General features: G+C 43.9%; 1 protein-coding gene across 2 annotated transcripts in view; it reads right to left on the reverse strand.

The window, feature by feature from the left end:
• Window positions 1-18,240, reverse strand: part of RSF1 (remodeling and spacing factor 1) — a 61,080-nt gene extending 42,840 nt beyond the window's left edge. For both annotated transcript variants that reach the window (XM_056326999.1, XM_056326998.1), the window contains exon 1: window positions 17,994-18,240. In XM_056326999.1, the coding sequence (XP_056182974.1) occupies window positions 17,994-18,192 (199 nt within the window). In that variant the 5' untranslated portion in view covers window positions 18,193-18,240. The remainder of the gene's footprint in view (window positions 1-17,993) is intronic.
• Between the last annotated feature and the right edge of the window lie 120 nt (window positions 18,241-18,360).

An 18,360-nucleotide genomic window follows, 5' to 3' on the forward strand; every position in this document is an offset into this window, starting at 1 on the left:
AGCCAGATCATTTTCATACAAATATCTGAGCACCTTTATCTCTCCGATCTGCACAAATACCTATTAGAAGACCCTCCGCTTGCCTGGACTATTCAGAGCACATGCCACTCAAAACTTTTTCAGCAAATTGGAAGATTTCTGTCTTGCTCATAAAGCCCCTCCAATCCATCCCCATGCAGGGACCCCAGCACACCACCTCTTTCACTGCCGCTTGCGAAGGAATTGTGCCCGACGTGGGCAGTGCTTTCAACTGGAACCAAAAAGCCTTTTCCACCCCGCAGTTCCTGTAGAAGTTGTGTCACCAACCTAACAGACCTTGCTATCAGTTGCAAACTGACTTCGCTGCATTAGTCCTCACCGCAACTGGGATGTGACTTTAAAATTCAGCTCTGATTTTAGCTACGAGATTATTATCAAATATTTAGAATTTATCACCTATTTGTCAAAACTGTTATTGAGCACCCTTTCCTGCTATTCTTTTTTTTATTCTACCCTCTTCCATGGCCCACAAATCAATCTGATTACACTCTCCAATGCCTACACAACCACCAGTCACCTTCTCACTATACCTAAAACTGTAATTTAAAAAAAAAAATCATACACGTTGTCATCAGCATAATTCTTGAAGATGGAGTTAAAAACAAAATCCCTACACAGTTTTTCAGCAGCCCTTTAGCAGTTAGAAGATGGTTTAATCTTTCACAAGTCCCCTCTGCTTCATTCTCTGGCTATTAAGTTCCTAGCAACGTTCAGGGCTTTTCAAGCCGATATATTAAGCAACAGCAGAAAGGTTAACAAAAGCAAGACTGATGTTAGAATAAGGCATAAAGTTTAGGGGAAAAAAAAAAGTATGCTGTACTGTGCAATAAAAATAATGGAGGTAGGAAAAAAGGAAAATTACTTTGAAAACAATGCAGGAAAAAATAGCACACGATCTATTTTAGAAACTGGAAATAGCCCAGAAACAAAAGACAGCAAATAAAAGCCCAGTTTACTGCCTAAAAAAATGTACTGAATAAAAAATGGGCTCCAGTCCACAAACTCTGGACACAGGAGCAGTGAGTGAGAAAAATCAGGCTACCTTAGCAACGTGCAAACAAGCACTGAAAAACAGGTATTCAAAACATTTGACGTTGTAACAGATTGACATAATTCACAGTTCAAGCACTTGCACTGACCACACCATGCATTTCAATCACCTAAAAATCAAGAGCACTTGACTTGCTGATCTTTAATTCATGCATATGCAATCACCTGACTGAAACTGCTGGGACCCCTGCCTACAAACAGAAGACACAACAGCACATGTATCTTTCATTCTGGCTAGTAAAAATCAGGAAATAAGATCTTCTAAAGTGACTCTGGGATTCTCTTGCATTATGAGCAGAAAATCCTCCTAATTTCCTTCCTTAGCACTTAACTGTGTCATTATAATTCTCAAATAAACAGTAGGTATGACAAAGGTGAAAAGTAATCACACAGATTACACTTCAGTAGTGGACTCTGGAGTGCTTCACAGCTCCTCTGTGCAAGAATGCAGCTCCATGGCTTCCCAAAACACTAAGATAAATCAATCCACTTCAGGAAGAATTTAGTAGGTTTTTTTCCACTAGAAGATGACCTAGGCAGGGAAAACCTGCAGCCAATGGTACTTGGCATGCCCAGCTCCGGCACTGGGAGCATGCTGCAGAACACACCTACCCATGCCACAGAGATGTAAGAAGAGGTAAGGTGCCCTGTTCTGCCTGTTAGGCACCAAGGTGTCTTTACAGAAAGCACAAGCAGAGTTAGGAGTCCTAGTAAAAAACCAGGCGGGTTGATCTGACTGGATCCTTCAGCTCTACAACAGGAAATGCTGGAAGCACACCTTTGGCAACGCAACACCTCTCTGGAAAGGTCAGTACTGAAACCAGGATTTCAGTCCAGAACTCAGTCTGGACTGAGGCATCTGCAGGCCATTACAGTAATGGAAGTTCACACTTGTCGGTGTATTGGGGTTTGATAGTGGGGGGGCTACAGGGGTGGCTTCTGTGGGAAGCTGCCGGAACCTTCTCCCATGTCCGATGAAGCCAACCAGCTGGCTCCAAGATGGGCCGGTCCTTGGCCAGTGGCGGGTCGTCAGTGAGAGGGGCAGCACCTCCAGGATCACTGATTTAAGAAGGAGGAAAAGTTAATGTCACTGTGCAACAGCAACAGCGGCGGGAGCGAGGGGGGCCGGGAGGGGCGAGCAGCAGCCCCGCAGCCCCCCGGGGCAGGGCCGGGCCGGGCCGGAGGAGGCCGGGGGGGCTCCGGGCGCCGCAGCAGAGGCTCCCCGGCAGCCCGCGGGGAAGGGCAGGGCCGGGCAGGGCAGGGCAGCCCCCGGCGGGGCAGGCTGTGCCCCTCAGCCCACGGAGCCCGCGGGGGAGCAGCTCCCCCCCGCAGCCCGGGGCAGGGGGTGCCCGCGGGGGGCTGTGACCCGCGGGGGCCGCGCTGGAGCCGGCTCCGGGCAGGGCCCGTGGCCCCGCGGGGAGGAGCCCGGGCCGGGGCCGGGCTGCGGGCAGGGCCGGTGCCCCCGGGGGGGCTGGAGCCGGCTGGGCCTGAGGGGCTGCGCCCCGCGGGGGGCCCCGCGCTGGGGCCGGGCAGGGGGTGAGGACCCTCCCCCGGCGGGGCAGCAGCGGCCGGGACAGCGGGGGCGGCACCGGCCGCGGCCCCGGGACAGCCCCGGCCCGGCTGGGCGCAGGGGCAGGGCGGCGGCGGCACCCGGGCCCGCCAGCGGAAGGGACAGAAGTTAAAGACGTCGAGATGGCGACGTTTACCTTTTGATCCAACACCAAGTAGTTACACAGCAACCCAAGAAGTGCTAAAATTGAACCCAGTGCCTTTGTTCGCTGTCAGAAGGTTCCAGATTACAGCTCCCACTCCTAGGAGGGTGGCCCAGTCACAAGGCAAGCAGCGAGGAAAGAAATGGCAAGATTTGAGGGCCCAAAGAGAGAAGAAATGGAAGCGTGAGCCTGAGCTTTAGTCCCTGCTCCTATCTCCCAGAATTTTTTTGGTATTTTGCCATTAAAAACTAGGAAAGGGCAGCAGCATAGGAATAGGGTTCATCTAAGCAAATGCAGGCATTTACACCTGAGCTAGTTCCGTATAATCCATTCATAACCCACGGCAAGAAAGACACTTTGGGAAGAGTCAGCTCATCCTAAAGTAAACACCTGAGCTCTGCTAAACTATTCGGTGAGATTAAGTCTGTTGTAGAGTGTCTGGCAAGTTCTTCCAGTGAGAACCAATGTACGTAAGGTCTTGGGGATACAGGAGCGTTACCATTACTGGGGGGTGCATCTCGCTCTTAAACTGTTCCTTACCTAAGCTCTCTGCTCCCCGTTAGACAGAACTACCATTGCAGATCTGACCTTCGATCGTAAGGTTTATCCATGCACAGACATTTCTGGGAGACAAAATCAATCCTCTAAGCATGGCAGCATGTAACTTCAAGTGAAAAAGCATGTATCATGTTATGTTAAACTAAAGTATCCTCACTGCAGTGAAATAAGTGAAAAATCAAGATTAAATGTGAACATAGAGTTGCATACATCAGTAGTTAAGAAGGCTTCAGCTTCATTGCCATAACAAATGTAACAACTTCCTTTTAATGTGTTCTGTTAGAGGATAAGTGGAATGTAAGTCCTATTTTTACATGACAAGGACAAATTTAAATGCTTTTTAATTTCTTACTTTGTTTAGTTACTAGAAACACAACTCTGGTGTCAATTTTGCTAAATTTCTCAGGTACTGTCTGAGGGTTTTCTTCACCATTAAGAGAAGAAGGATGTTAATTATACTATAAAACCACTTTATTCCACACCTCTTACTTACATAAAAAGGCAGTATTAAAAAATTCAGAGCAGGCTGAATAAAAATCACTTTTCTAAAACAAGTTTCATTACTAAGGTTAGAGGTTATCATTCCTCAGTCTTCAGTGGGGGGAAAATACCCAAAACAAAGTTTATCCTTTTTAAGGTATTAGATGAGATCTGCTACAAAGATGTTTCTGCCCTTTTTTGGGTTCCACTTTAAAAATAGTGGGTTTTTTCCCTAGTCACTGGTGATCCAACCTGCGCTTCAAATAAGTCTCATCTATACTCGAGGATTCATAATTTCATCTTTCATTTCCACAAAAACTTTACTGAATATCAACAGGTGAATGTTTCTTGGTGGTTCCTCTGTAACTGTCAAATATTGCAGATACCTTTTTTTGAAAACCTAGTCTTGCAAAATTAGGTCTCCCAACAAAAATATTTTTTTTTCATTTATTGGACCCCAAAGCAGTACAAGAATGTAACCATGCTACAAAGATAAACATTTTATATTTTCCTAAACATACAGCAGTGACTAACTTGTAAAATACCAAATGCTTACTGAGTGGTACTCAATTTTTCTACACAACAACAGCACTATGTGAGCATAAGATTTCTTTAAGGATCGGCATAAGCAAACTTCAAAGGTGAAGCCAGCACGAGTCATTCTGCATTGTTTAAGAAACCCAGGAAACCAGTGAGAATAGAAATTTAAGAAACAAAACTGAGACAGTTGTGTGACAAAGTGCCAGTAGTACACAAAACCACGGTGTGGTTTTTGACCAACTTAAGCTTAGGTCTCAAATAAAGACTTCTTTAAATGTAAAGAAAAAGCAAACCACATGTGGCCTCTTGCAAGCTGGTAACTGAATCGCACACAAAGTGAGGATTCACGTAAGTTTCATTCCTTGAAACATCCAACTCTGAAGTATAAACTTCTGTAAGCAAAGTCATGTTTTGACCTGCTAACACTATTAAAATATCTACCCCTGTTAATCTAATTCTTTTAATTGCAAGAAACGGTTATAACTCTGGGGCTCTTGCAGCTTCACTGGGGTAGCCAAGACTGTTAGCTTTGGGATCACCCTCACCTACGGTCTGGCTAGGCAGCCTCCAAGCCACAGGCTGCTTTGCCAGACCAGCAGTGCCATTACCTCTCCATAACTCAGGCGCGGTTGCCGCCAGCCACCTTTTACACAACTTTTAATCTGAGCTAAAAAGACAGATGAAGGTAATAGCCTGAAGGGACGATGAGTTTCCAGCTACCATCTGCATACTGCCATCACTCAAACCCCAAGTTTGAGGTGCAAACTCTCCAACCTAAACAACCGTGGTAGATGTTATCAGGATGGGGGAAGAGCCTGGCAGCTCACTTGCAGCCAAGAAGGAAAGTGCCACAATAGAACACGCACCTACGTCTTTCCACTGAACCGGCTTCCCAAAAACACAACGGTATCTGAAAAACCTAACAGTTGTGACATCAGAAGATCCTTCCCTTCCTGTACAGCGCAAAACAGGTAAAAAGAATGGAAAGCAAACGTTGGCAGTAGAAACGTGCCTATGCATAGCATTTGGAAAAGAAAACGATGAGCCACTGTGCATACAACCCAGCACTCAACCTGACAGTGACCACCATCTGCTGTTTCAGAACATGGGTAACGAAAACCCACAGCGCACCCAGAAAAATCACCTGCCTCTAGGTTATCTCTAAACACTTTTTAGTCAAGAGCCTGGCTTAACTTAGAAGCAAGAAACTTCATGTTCTTAGCTATATTTTAAAATATTTTCACTACAAGTCAATATTCATTAGTGTCTAAATGTCTTTCTGAGCTTAAGCCTCACTAATAATTTGCAGCAATCAACTGTAATTACAGAACACGTGAAAGGCCTTTAAGTTTGAATTAATTTTAAATTTCATTCAATGCACCATTTCTCTGGTTTTACAATATAAAAGGAATGCAAATCTCTAAGAGCCTTGCTTTGTACATTTTTCAAAATCTTCTCTGAGGTTCATAGTAACATTTTTAAAACTTTTTTTTTTCCCCAGAAACTTTTGTACAGTCCTCCTTAATCTACCGATATGTGCATTACCTATCAAGATGGAGCTGCCACAGCTGAGCACTGAAATCAAGATGAAGGCAAACAAGAAATTGGCAAAAGGAGAGGTAGATATACATACCCAAAATAAAACCACCAAGTTTTTTTTACATTTGATTCTCAGCCCACTCTTGGTGCTATCTGGTATTTTGTTGATTTTAAAACTCCAGTTCCATGTTAACGGGTGCTTTCCTCTGACCTATCACAACACTACCCAGAATATTTTGTTGAGCTAACAGGTAATCTTAAATATTCTGGGTTGTGTTCATCACAAACATTTTCCCTCTTAAGGCATACTTGCAACTCTGTTTCATTTGCAGTTTTGTTGCCCATTCACAATACTATTTTTTCACCAGCAGTGTCTCCCCTTAGGCTGGTTTAGCCATCTTTCACCTTAAACCTTTTTAAAACAAATCATGTCCTTCTGGTTTTCTTGGCAAGTAAGATTAAGATTAACTACCCATACCATAAAAAAAAAAGGAATATATAAAAAAAGGAATTCTACTGTATTTATACCACAGTGACAAAAAAACCCAAACCAAACCATCTTTTTCCAACCAGCTTCCTGTTGGTTAATTAATTTAAGGTTTATGATGATGCTTTCCCTCTCGAACAATGATCACTTTGGATGCTGACTCACGTTTAGTGGTTGACCTAGCTGGAATGGTTGTACGATGCATTCCTTGATGTTCTTCTAACCCTCTGCCAGGGAAGGTTATATAGGGATGAACAGAAAGCAAATCCACTCCTCCGCTAGTCCTAACTTAAAATGGACAGCACGAACACAGACCACTGGCAACATCAGCTTGCATTAACATATTGGGCTGTAGACTGCAATGGTTAAAAACATAGTCCATGGCTCACCTGATTCCTCCTGCCACAAAGAATAATGTCAAAGAAAGGGCTGGGCATGAGAGTTACTATTTTGATCATATCAGGTAAGGTTTCTGTGGAACACAAGGCAACCACTTTAATCAGTGACCTCCTTGAACGACTTTGTTATCTATACATACGTATCTGTCAAGCATGATCTATCTATCAATGTTTCAAAAAAATCTACCCATGCTTTCAAAAAGAAAACAGCAGAATACTTTTCTTTGGAGAATAACTAATACAAATGTTAGAACTATGAAATTACAATTTCATAAAGTTTATCAAAACCAGATGTAAAAGCTCCTTGCTTTTGATTCCCTAAATCTTTGTTGGACTCTTTAAAATGCACTGTTTTCCACTTTGTACTCTGAGTTTCTATATTTTTACCAGCTGTATTTCTAAGCTTTTACAGAAAGCCAAATAAGTATATAATCCTGGCAACTCAGCATGCTTTCACATTATCAGCCTGTTCCAGTACATCATTTCCTAACACATCAGTTTTATCATCTTTCATCTTTATCGCCAGAAAGGCAGCGTAACTACAATAAAGATAGCATGAATTAGCCTAATAATGACACCTTACACAAAGAAGTTCTCAGCAATGTACTTATTTTAATCATCGCATTGTAGCTGATGATTTTAGACACCTACGTTTTATGTAAACCTCTTCTCCATCCACATGCTCTCCAAATCCACCCTGAACTTTTTAGCTTTCTTCTTTCTACTGCAAGCTATGAGTACGTTCTCCTCCTTGACTTCATCAGGGTTAGATTTCCACCTTTCAAACAATTTCTACTTTGCAGAAAAACTTGGGACATTTAGCCCTTACACTTATCTTTACCATCCCACTCCCGTCTGTCAGACAAACGTGCATTCAGATACCTTCATGAGCTTTGCAAGCATGCTCCATCTAGGATGTAGCGGTTTTATTCCTTGACTTACGACTAGTCCTTCTGGTCTCCCTTCTTATAAAGATGAGGTCTTCCAAAAGCTCCTCTGTTACTGTATCAGGTTTTCTTACCTGCTGCTAACCTTTCTTAACCTTCATACAGATAGCTAACGTGTTATTTAGGAAGTCAGCTAATACTGTCTGGCTACAGAATTTGTCTAAGCTTAAACATACATTTCAAAGGATTGTTTTCCCACTTAATAGAAGCTCTCCACCTTGGATGCTTTCTTGCAATGTATTGTTGGTAACTACAAGAACGCCACACTACAGGCTCTGTGATCAGACTAAAATTTCCACACTTCTATCACCCACTAATTAATACAGCTTCTGTGAACCACTGTATTTTGCTCTCAGGAGGAAACTACTATAATCCTGATAGTCATTAATACTAAAAGACAATGAACACGCCCTGGCACTTGTGCTACTAGATAGCTGTAGATGAGCTGGAAAATAGCCAGGGCAGGACCAGGGGGACACTCAGTGGAGTAGGAAATCAAGTGATTACTTCACACAAACTTAAACAACCAACTTCATTCAGCATGCTACCGGTTCAGGACTTTGGCAACCAGAACTGATAGAATAGAATAGAAAAATGGTATAGCCTAAGGCAACCGAAAAAGTCAGAGCTCTATGCTGAGAACCACAGTTTTCTTGAAAAAGATTTTCAAGGCTGGAACTGGCGAGGTATAACTTGCTTGCTATCCATTCGTCAAGTATCAATCAAGCCTGCAAGTTCAAGGGTAAGCAGAGCTTTTCTCCAAGGTACTACAATATCTAAACGATCATAATGGAAAGAAACCAAATACTAAAGCACAGCTGCAGAAACACAGAAGTCTTTAGAAATAGGCCCTCCCTCACTTTGAGAAATTGTTTGTTTTCCCCAGACCATTACAGACATCAACAAGGTCACAATTTCTGCTGTAGTTCTGAGAAATTCTCTGCTGCTCAAGCTTTAAGAGCTTTGTTTTGCTCTTGGGGAAGAGAAATAACTGGATCAGGCCGATAGCAAACTGCATATATGAGAGACTGACAAATGCTAAAGCCATTAAGAAATACTTGTTAATGTTAAAATGGTTTGTTGAGGTTTGTAGAACAACTGAAGCACAGGAGGGTTCATTCATTTGGGGAGAAGTGGGGAGAGGAGAAAGGGTAATGAAATAGGGTGGAAAGATCATCTTAGTGTTACAAACAGCCACAGGACCTTGCTATTCCACAACTGGCATAACCCATGCTCTCTCTGGCTGCAAGGTTGGAGGAAAAAAACCCAAACAAAACCCCAACTAACACACCTTCATATGAGTTTTATTATTTCTCTATGGTTTTAACATTTGGAACTAACCAGATGACTTTATTGAACTCCACAGCCAAAGCCACCAACGCATTATTCTGCCCCTGCACTAGTGTCCAAGTAGGGAGTGATGAAGAGAGCCTGCAGTGCAAGGGGAGGGTGCTCCACACCGCTGCAGCCCGGGCAGGCAGCCTAGCTGCCTCTGCACCGCAGGAGGGGTGATCTCTGCAGCACACAGACCAGTCTGTCTGCATCAGAAGATACTCTTGGAAGGCAAATTCAACTCTCTCGCCAGTCATACACCTGCATTTCCTCCCAGAGGAGCACAACAGAGATTGTCTTGTGAGAATCAGAAGACATTTGTCCCAACTATGGCAGATACACATGAAATTCTGGATACCTCAATGAACTCCAGCTGCCATAAACCTGGAGGAGCGCAGCTGTACCACTAAGAAGTGCTGTACGGCCCAGATAGATCTTGATGTTAAAATGGATACTTTCAAAGAACTGCAAGACAGCTGCCTTTGAGGCAGCAGTGAGCACATACCCACAATGTTCTTCAGCAGGATATTTATTCATCATCTTCCCATCACCTGCCCCTTCTTGCCAGTTCAGTCCATCAGTAAGCAGCTCCTGCCCTCTTCCTCACCCCACACAAAGTCTTTCTGTCATTGTCTTCTGCCTCCAGTAGGATAATATTACCAAGTCACTAAGTAGATTCTCTTCCCTCCTCCCAAATCTATCAGGTTTCTGCCTGAAGCATGCAGTTTATCAGATACTAAAGAGCACAGAAAACATCACAAACAGTTATTCTGTTTCTATACTATGAGTTTTCCCTAAGTTCTCGTGACCTTCCCAGTTTAGTACAGGTCATAAACAAGCTAATCTAAATGTCAGCTTTGGCATGGACTCGAACATGTGTGTGCCAGGCAATGGGCACTAATAATTGCAAACACATAGCTGCTACCTGCTCTCAGACTAGCTTGAAGTAATCACAAGCAAGAGAAAAAAAAAAACTGCTTTCATCGTAGGTGTAGAAAACTCAGGAAGCCCCTGAGCTACAAACATGGATGCAGGGAGAGTACTCTGAGAAGCTCTTACAGCTTCTGCAGACCTCTCAAGTTGGCCAAAGACAAGGCACAGCACTGACAAAAAATAACTACCAGCTTACATGCCATGATAGCGTCACACAGAACTCAATTTGATATTTATAATGTTCTCCAACACAAATGTACCACAATACAGCCCATGGAGCTGCTTTCAGTAAATGTCATCTCGTGCTGGCCAGAATAATTTCCATCAGCATTCCCACTCCTTATACACTTGTCCTGAAATAAGCCTTAGGACTGTGACTTGGGAGTAATATCAAAATTTTTCCCTCCAGTTCTGTACCATCCAAATCGGGCTGGAATTCAACAAAGCTGCCTACCAAAAGCATACAGCCTTCCTCAATGGAGGCACGTGGTCCCACAGAACCTGCATAATCCTTGGGAGGGCTGAGCTTTGGCTGGGGTCTTCCGATGTCCTGCCACGGCTCATCTGTGCCTGGAGAGCAGCATCCCGAGTTCCTTTTTTCTATTCCACACGGCATTCTGTCATCTCTTTCAGACAGGCAGTGCTGCTGGAAAGAGAACGAACTGCTTGTCTCCCCAGAAGTACAGTGTTTTCCTGTCTTCTATATAGGATTGTAAGATGATGTGGAGTCTAGCTCAAACCAGAATTGCCGACCGAAACACAAGAGCACACTCAGGTGAGCTGACATGCCAGCTCAATGTGCATAAAGATATGAAGTCTGGCCACAGAAGAACTAAGAAAATAGGAACAGTTAAAGAAGATATGCATCCATGCTCTATTACAAGCTAACTAATTCCAAGGTAAACTTAATTCACTTAAAACAAGTAACTGAAAAGTACATGTGGGTAAGGCGTGCTGACCTTAAAGTCGTATTAATCTGAAGTGTAGGCAAGAAGAGTTTATTCTGCATTAGACACTTATTTGCCATGAAGTCAGTAAAAGAATGCCTACCCCAGCTACTTACTTTCTCAGAATTTAACCCTCTTAAGCTGTTTGAGAATTTCACCTCCCAGCCACTGGAGGCTACTTTCAACAAATTAGTTACATTTGATGGCTAGAAACCTTAGAGCTGTAGCACTTCCATCATGCTCAAAACTGAAACAAGCACAGAAGTAATACACTATGTTCTACAGTTTACTAGACATGCTTTTATTTTCCAATAGTTTGTTGCTAAGTTAAGAATACTGCATTTTACTAACAGGTGGTAGATTAATGGCTTTGACATAAATGTTTTGGTTCAGTCCTCGAGTGCAGCAGGAACGCGACGATTACTTATATTCCACGTATACACACTAAGTTCAGCCTGCATTCACATGATAACTACTTGACTGATTCAGAACAGCAGTTAAATTTCTTACTCATAAAGGAAAAAGTGTGAAAAGATAAGAACACTCAGACCTGCAGCGCAGATGAAAAGCGTTACCTCTGACTAGCTGATACAGCTTTATGGCAGAAGCAAGCTTGTAATAGTGATAGAGCCACACAATATGTTTAATGAAGATTCAGCAATACGTAGTGTGCGAATAAACTCAACCACCCAGCATTACAGGTGCTACCAACGTTAGATGTCAGAACTTGCTCATTTACGTAAGAGGACACCACATGAATTAATCTTTCTGCACTGAACTAGTTAATAAATCTCAAGTACAGTATCAATGATTAAAATTTAAGCAAAATAGCATGACAGTCAGTACTTCCATAACACACTTATTGCCTACTTTTAATACTAACCAATCTACTGCAGATATTACATATTTCTGCAATGTATCATGACTTAAGAGTCACATCAAACCCCATAACTTCTGATCAATAGTACACAAACATGCTTGATATCAAACATCAAATACAAGAAAAATCAATGACATTACCAGAACACTCTGCTTCACTGCCTTTTCATTAGGATCATACCTAATCTTGAGCTTGAAAGTCTGTCAAACTCCTTGTCATTAGATAGGGTTGGCTTTGGCTTCCTATATGAAACAGCTACAAAGCTTCAGGTAAGTTTCTCCCATATTCAACAGCAGTTTAAGTCAATATTAATTGTTCACTTCTTCAGAAAATGGCAAGGATCCTTAAGCTTACCACTGTAAAGCTTTCTAGAAGTATTGGAATGACAATAAAATGCCTGACATAACCCACCGAAACAAATTACTTCAGCATCCAAATTAATTTGAAAAGAGAAAAGACGTTAGGTGTCTAGAAGCTTTAGAAAAATTACAGCAGCTTGTAAAACATAAATTACTGCTTTGAAGCATGGTAGCTCCAAAGACTATATATATATAGATAGAGATATAGAGATATATATATATGTATATATATATTTCAGTTCTACAACGTAGTATCGGGTATTCCCTATTGAAAAACATTAAAGAAACCATAAATGGCTTGCACAGATTTTCCACAAGCACCTGCCGTTAAACCTCAGTTCTCATTATAAAGACAGAAAAGGGGAAGGGGAGAAAAGATTTAAAAAAATGGACCTGCTACCAGGCATCTGCATCTCATCATGTCTTTTCTTACACCACTTAAACCCGAGCCAACACGTGAAGAGTGTTTTTATTATCAAGCTCCAACCAAACACAAGACATTGATGCCATAATTAAGCAACAAACTTCTAGGCTGGGTCAATCTGTCAGGGTAATTGTCAAGAGTCGAAGGAGATGAAGAAGTCTGAGCTCCAGTGAGAATACAGGATTGCCTCGGACTGGAAATCCACACACCAAAACACACTTGCTGTTTTCAAGAACACCTTCAGCACGATCATTACTGGCAAGATTTTCATATAAGTTTGCTATTTTACTGAAAGAATATTCAAAGCATGCATATTTGTTACCATTTCAATCAAGGATAAATCAAACCCCATACTGCTATGAAAAAAACTGCAAAAATTCATGAGCTAACACAGCCACACACACTTTGGAAGATGCCATTCACCCCCGGGAGAGGTTCCCCCATTCACAGACTAGGGAACCTGGCAAACCAGTGAGTGTTTTGCGTAGTCATGTGTAAAATTAGATCTCTGTTGTGCAAGCTAACATTCTACTAATATTTTCATTCACAAGAGACCAAGTGCTTAATTAACATTTATACCAATTCTCAAGCTACAAAGGAGGTGGTGATTTGATACCATGGTTCCTTAAAAACAGCCCTAAATACAGATATAGTTCTTGCTCTCCTCTATCACATATATTTAGTATTTAAATTTGCAACTGCTCCTCTGTTGCAAGTAAAAACTTAGTAAAAAAAAATAATAAAGACAGCATATGTTTGTTAGAACAAGGAGAACAAGTACTGGCTTCCTGTGATGATTTGTTTCAGTTTGCAGTTTTGCCTTCAGAAGCAAGCAGAGGCAAAAGAGATACTATAGTGCAGCACACTGTAGTATGATCTGTATTGTTAACTTAGTTATGCATCTCAAAGTACAGTAATACCGGGGTACTGACATCTCCCAGCCCTCAAAAGTTCCAGTTAAATCATATATTGGGTTGCTGTGCTAGTTTTGACTGGGGTGGAGTAAATTTTCTTCACAATAGCTGGTATGGGGCTCCGTTTGGATTTGTGCTGAAAACAGCGTTGGTAATTCAGGGATATTTTAGTTATTGCTGAGCAGTGCTCACACAGAACCAAAGCCTTTGCTGCTCCTCACCCGACCCTGCCAGTGAGTAGGCTGGGGGGCATAAGAACTTGGGAGGGCATGCAGGACACAGCTGGCACAGCTGACCCCCACTGACCAGATGTTCCATACCATAGGGCTTCATGCTCAGCATACGAAGGTGGGGGAAAAAGGAAAGGAGGGGGGATGTTTGGGGTGATGACATTTGTCTTCCCAAGTAACTATTATGCATGATGGAGCCTGGCTGCCCTGGGGATGGCTGAGCACCTGCCTGCCCATGGGAAGCAGTGAATGAGTCCTTTGGTTTGCTTTGCTTGCGCACATGGCTTTTGCTTCACTTATTAAACTGTCTTTATCTCAAAAAAGTAAAAGTGAGAAAACCTGTGGGTTGATTCCCTCCCCCATCCCGCTGTGAGGGGGGCGAGCGAGCAGCTGTGTGGGGTTTAGCTGCCAGCTGGGGTTAAAACACCACATTTGTTTTTTAATAAATCCTACAAGAAACAATTTACTTTTTGAGACATATCAACTAGCAAATTTTGTGAGTTAACACTGTCACCATCTTGATTAGACACTTGACTTCATTCTTTTCAAAGAAGTTCAAGATTGTCATAATTGCAACTCAAGTCACAACATTGTATGTAAAACAAAAATAAGCATTCTTAAAGATAATTATTCTTCATAAAATAAAATCTTCACTACATAACTATAGATCTCATTACTTTATTTGAATAGCTGCAACTTTCAAAAGAGCCACCGGCCAGAAAAGTTAAGCTATTTTATTATAAAGCCTTCATAAGAAGGTGATTATTTCCACAGCTACCTGTTTATCCCACCACTCAATAGTGACAGGTGAAATCAACAGCAGACACTCTTATTTTCCTATTCAAGCATGATTTACATTACCCACTAAATCCCAAAGAACATATTTAAATTGGTTTGCACACTTTAAGACAAGACCATACCCGTGTACAGACAGTTAAAACATCTAACCCACTACTAATACAGGTTAACTTGACATCTAAACTAGTCAAGACTACTATGGAAAACTAGTGACTACTGCTGTCATTACTATTTCTCTTGAAGTTCTCAAGTAAGAGAGGTGACAGGGCAAAGTTCAAGTGTTGTCTGAGCCTTAACAAAAATCTAAAATCCCTCTAAGAAATATTTGATAGCTTCCTAGCTGTCAACATCTGCTCAGCATCCTTTCCTGTAAGGGAAGGTTATACTTTGTTTCCTTAATAATGAACAAGCTCTTTGTTCTAATTATTAACAGGAAAGAAAATATGGCTGTTATACAACTACTGAACAACATTCAAACTTGAGCTTCTAGTTCTCCTTGAGGCTCCTCGTATAAAGAAAATAACTTCTACTGGCATCTTCCTAGATTAACCTTTCAGACAAGACAATATAGGCCATGTTTAAAAAAAATAATAATCAAAACCATTTGAAACTGCTGAGCATCAAAACAGTGTTAGAAGTAATCAACAAAACCCCCAAACTACCGATTCCCTTCCTTGACCGCAAAACGAATATGGAGAAGAGTTCCAAGTAGCCGTTACTTGGCAGTTGACATTTGAAAGTTGGTCCAGATTCTAAGAAGTTCAGAAAAACACACTTCAAGGTTTTGTAGCTATTTGCTTAGATTTTGTTATGTATCACTGTCAATGCAAATCCACTGTCATGCAAGGCTGGTATCAAAAGTGAAACTAACCACATATAACTGAAATCAAAATCCCTTTTGCTGTCCAAGGAAAACTACCTACAGTTGGTAAATAACAAATGTTCAGGAAAAAAAAAAGCCCACTTCCATTTTTAATCAACGTCTACCAACTTTATGACTTGTACCCTTAAAAACACCACTTTGGGGAACTAATGGAAATAAAAATAATGTAGAGAAATCTAGTCACTGCAACCCTTTTTCCAAAAGCATAAAATATACCAGCTAACAGCTACTGGCACCACAAACCAAGCCTATCAAGTAGGTTTTATCAAAGGAAAAAGAAAACCCCTGTCACACAAATTATCAAGAATCACCCAACTTTGTGTTTTTCACACCTCCACATTTTTCTTACAGATTAGAAAATGCAAGCAAATACATCACCTACACCAGACACAAGCAAAAAAACCCAAGTAGTTTAGAGATTACATTTTCAGAAGCTAAAACTACTGCCATCTGGGGGGGACTGTTCTAAAACAGTGAGAATAACCTGTCCCCTGCCAAACAGAAAGGCCAATACAGAGAAAAGTTTAAAAATTTGGCAAGTATCAAATCAACCAACACCACAAACTCCACAATGCAAGTAATTTGAAAGCTTTTTAGAAAAGGGTTATACACTAATCATTGTCCTACTGAACAACCCCCTGCCCCACTAGGTCATGCAAATAAGCCATCAGGAATTTATTTTTTTTTTAATCAAATGCATATACTTAAAACACAGGTCGCTATCTCCTCCTTTCCTTTTAATTTATTCTGCAGTTCACACAAGAAAATTACTCTTACACACCCACTTACGTTCTGTCACACTGTAAAAGCACTAGTTTTCTTTACAGTCACCACTTTTAAAGGAGTATTTTCATTAAAAATTCACACTTTTAAGTGTGTTGGAGGTTTTTATGAATAAGTTTTGCAACAGTTTAACAAAAACAATGCTTCTTCTACAGAGCCCTTTATATAACGTAAGAGGTACCGGAGTGCTGGGGAATTTCGATATAAAGACCTATTTTCCAGAAATGTAACCCTGTTTTGAGAAGTTAGCAGATCACACCTGTCTTTTTCACATTGATTAGGCACCGGACAACATGAGGACACAACACATTCATCATATGTCATTATTCATTTCAGCAGCGGCTGCTGCGAACTGCCAAGACAGGACGCCTGCACTTTGCAAAAAGCAACTTCCTTTATATGAGAAAGTACCTAGTGCCGATTTAATCAAACCAGCCCGCACAGACAAGGTGGGGTTGGTGGGGAAGGAGGTGAGAGCGAGTGTCTTTTGGGGGAAAAGCAGGGGCTGTTGGACCAAAAGCAGCCCTGAGCTGGGCTTCTCCAGCAGCAGGAAGTTTCTATGGGGCCTTGCCGAGCATGCGCCGTGAGCTCCTCGGTCTCCCTATGTGGCAAGAGTGCAGAGGCAACAACTAAACCAGTAACAGAGACAAGAGACCAAGAGCAACAAGCACCTTCTTCTCTATATTCCTACCGCCGCCTCCACACAGCCCTCCCCAGGCTGCTCTCCTGGTCGGGGCCCTCCTGCATCCATTGTGCGGAGCAGGAATTAAGAGAGTCTGACAACCAAATCTGCTGCTGGAGAGAGGAGAGGGGAGGAGAGGAGGAGCAGCCTGAAAGCAAACTGGAGTGCATAACCCATCCCTCCACCTCGCACAGCTCAGGTGGCGGTGGGGAAGGCTCAAGCAGCTGAGCTTATCCCCCCGCCCCCCCCCCCCCCCAACTACAAGAGGGGACGAGGGGGAGGAGAAGAGAGGGATGGAGATGGCACACAATGGCTGTCTGTGTGTGGGGGGAGGAGATGGCCTACAACAGCAGCCGTGGGGAGGGCTCAGGGTTTCTCTGTGCCCCCCCCCCCGCCCCAATTCCTCACCCCCACACAGACAGAGAGGAAAGGGGGGTGCGTGTATGAAAGAAGATCAGGACGTTGCTCCGGGTGTTGGTGCGTGTCCTTCTTGTTTCAGGGGAGATATAAAAAAAGGACACATACATGGGGGGGGGGGGGGGGCGGGAAGGAGGGCTGCGAGGCGACCCCCAAGCCGAGGGGAAGGGAGTAGATGAAAGAGACCCGCTGCCAGCGCCAGGCTGAACAATAATAGTTATTTCAGCTTATCCTGCTTCCCGCGGGAGGCCCGCCCGCACGGAGCCCGGGGACAAACCCAGAGAAACCAGAGGGGGGGGGGAGGGAGGGGGGTCACAGCCGGCACAGGGAGGGGGGAGGGAGGAGGTCCCCCACCTCCGCCCCATGCTCCGCCGCTGGGGGAGGCGGCTCCCCCCTACCCCGAAACAACTGCTCCCCCCCCCCCCCAAAAAAAAAAAACCCCAGAAGGGCCCTGCAGAGGGGGGAGAGGGCTCCCCTCCCCCCGGAGGGCCGCTCCGGGAATCCCAGGCCCCTCCTCTCCCTCAGCGCGCTCCACCCCCGGGGCCGGGAGGAGGCGGGGGGGGGAATAGCCCCGGCCCCCCCTCCGCCCCCAGCACCGCGGCCCCCCTCAGCCTGCCGTACGGGGAGTGCAGGGGTGGGGGGAGGTCTCCGGGCCGCTCACCCTGGTCTCCGGGCTCCTGCGGCGGCTGCAGGACGCGCTCCAGCTCGGGGAAGGGCAGCTCGGGCAGGTCCAGCAAGGCCCCGTAGCGCTCGAGGAAGGAGCAGACGACGGCGAAGTTAGGCCAGGACCCCGGGCAGCACGGGCCTGCCGGAGGAGGGGGAGGCGGAGATGGAGCCGGAGGAGCCGCCGCCGCCGCCATCTTGGACCTGAGGATGGAGAAGGAGCTGGGGAGGGGGGGAGGGGGGCGGGGGGAGGGAGGGGGCGCTGCCGAGCCGCGCCGCCACTATCCCACAATGCAACGGCGGGACGAGGAGAGGAGGGGAGGGGGCGGCAGCTAGAGCGGCGCAGGCCGACTCCCCTCCGCCTC

Source organism: Falco biarmicus, chromosome 2, assembly GCF_023638135.1.
Source record: "Falco biarmicus isolate bFalBia1 chromosome 2, bFalBia1.pri, whole genome shotgun sequence".
NCBI classification, from domain to species: domain Eukaryota; kingdom Metazoa; phylum Chordata; class Aves; order Falconiformes; family Falconidae; genus Falco; species Falco biarmicus.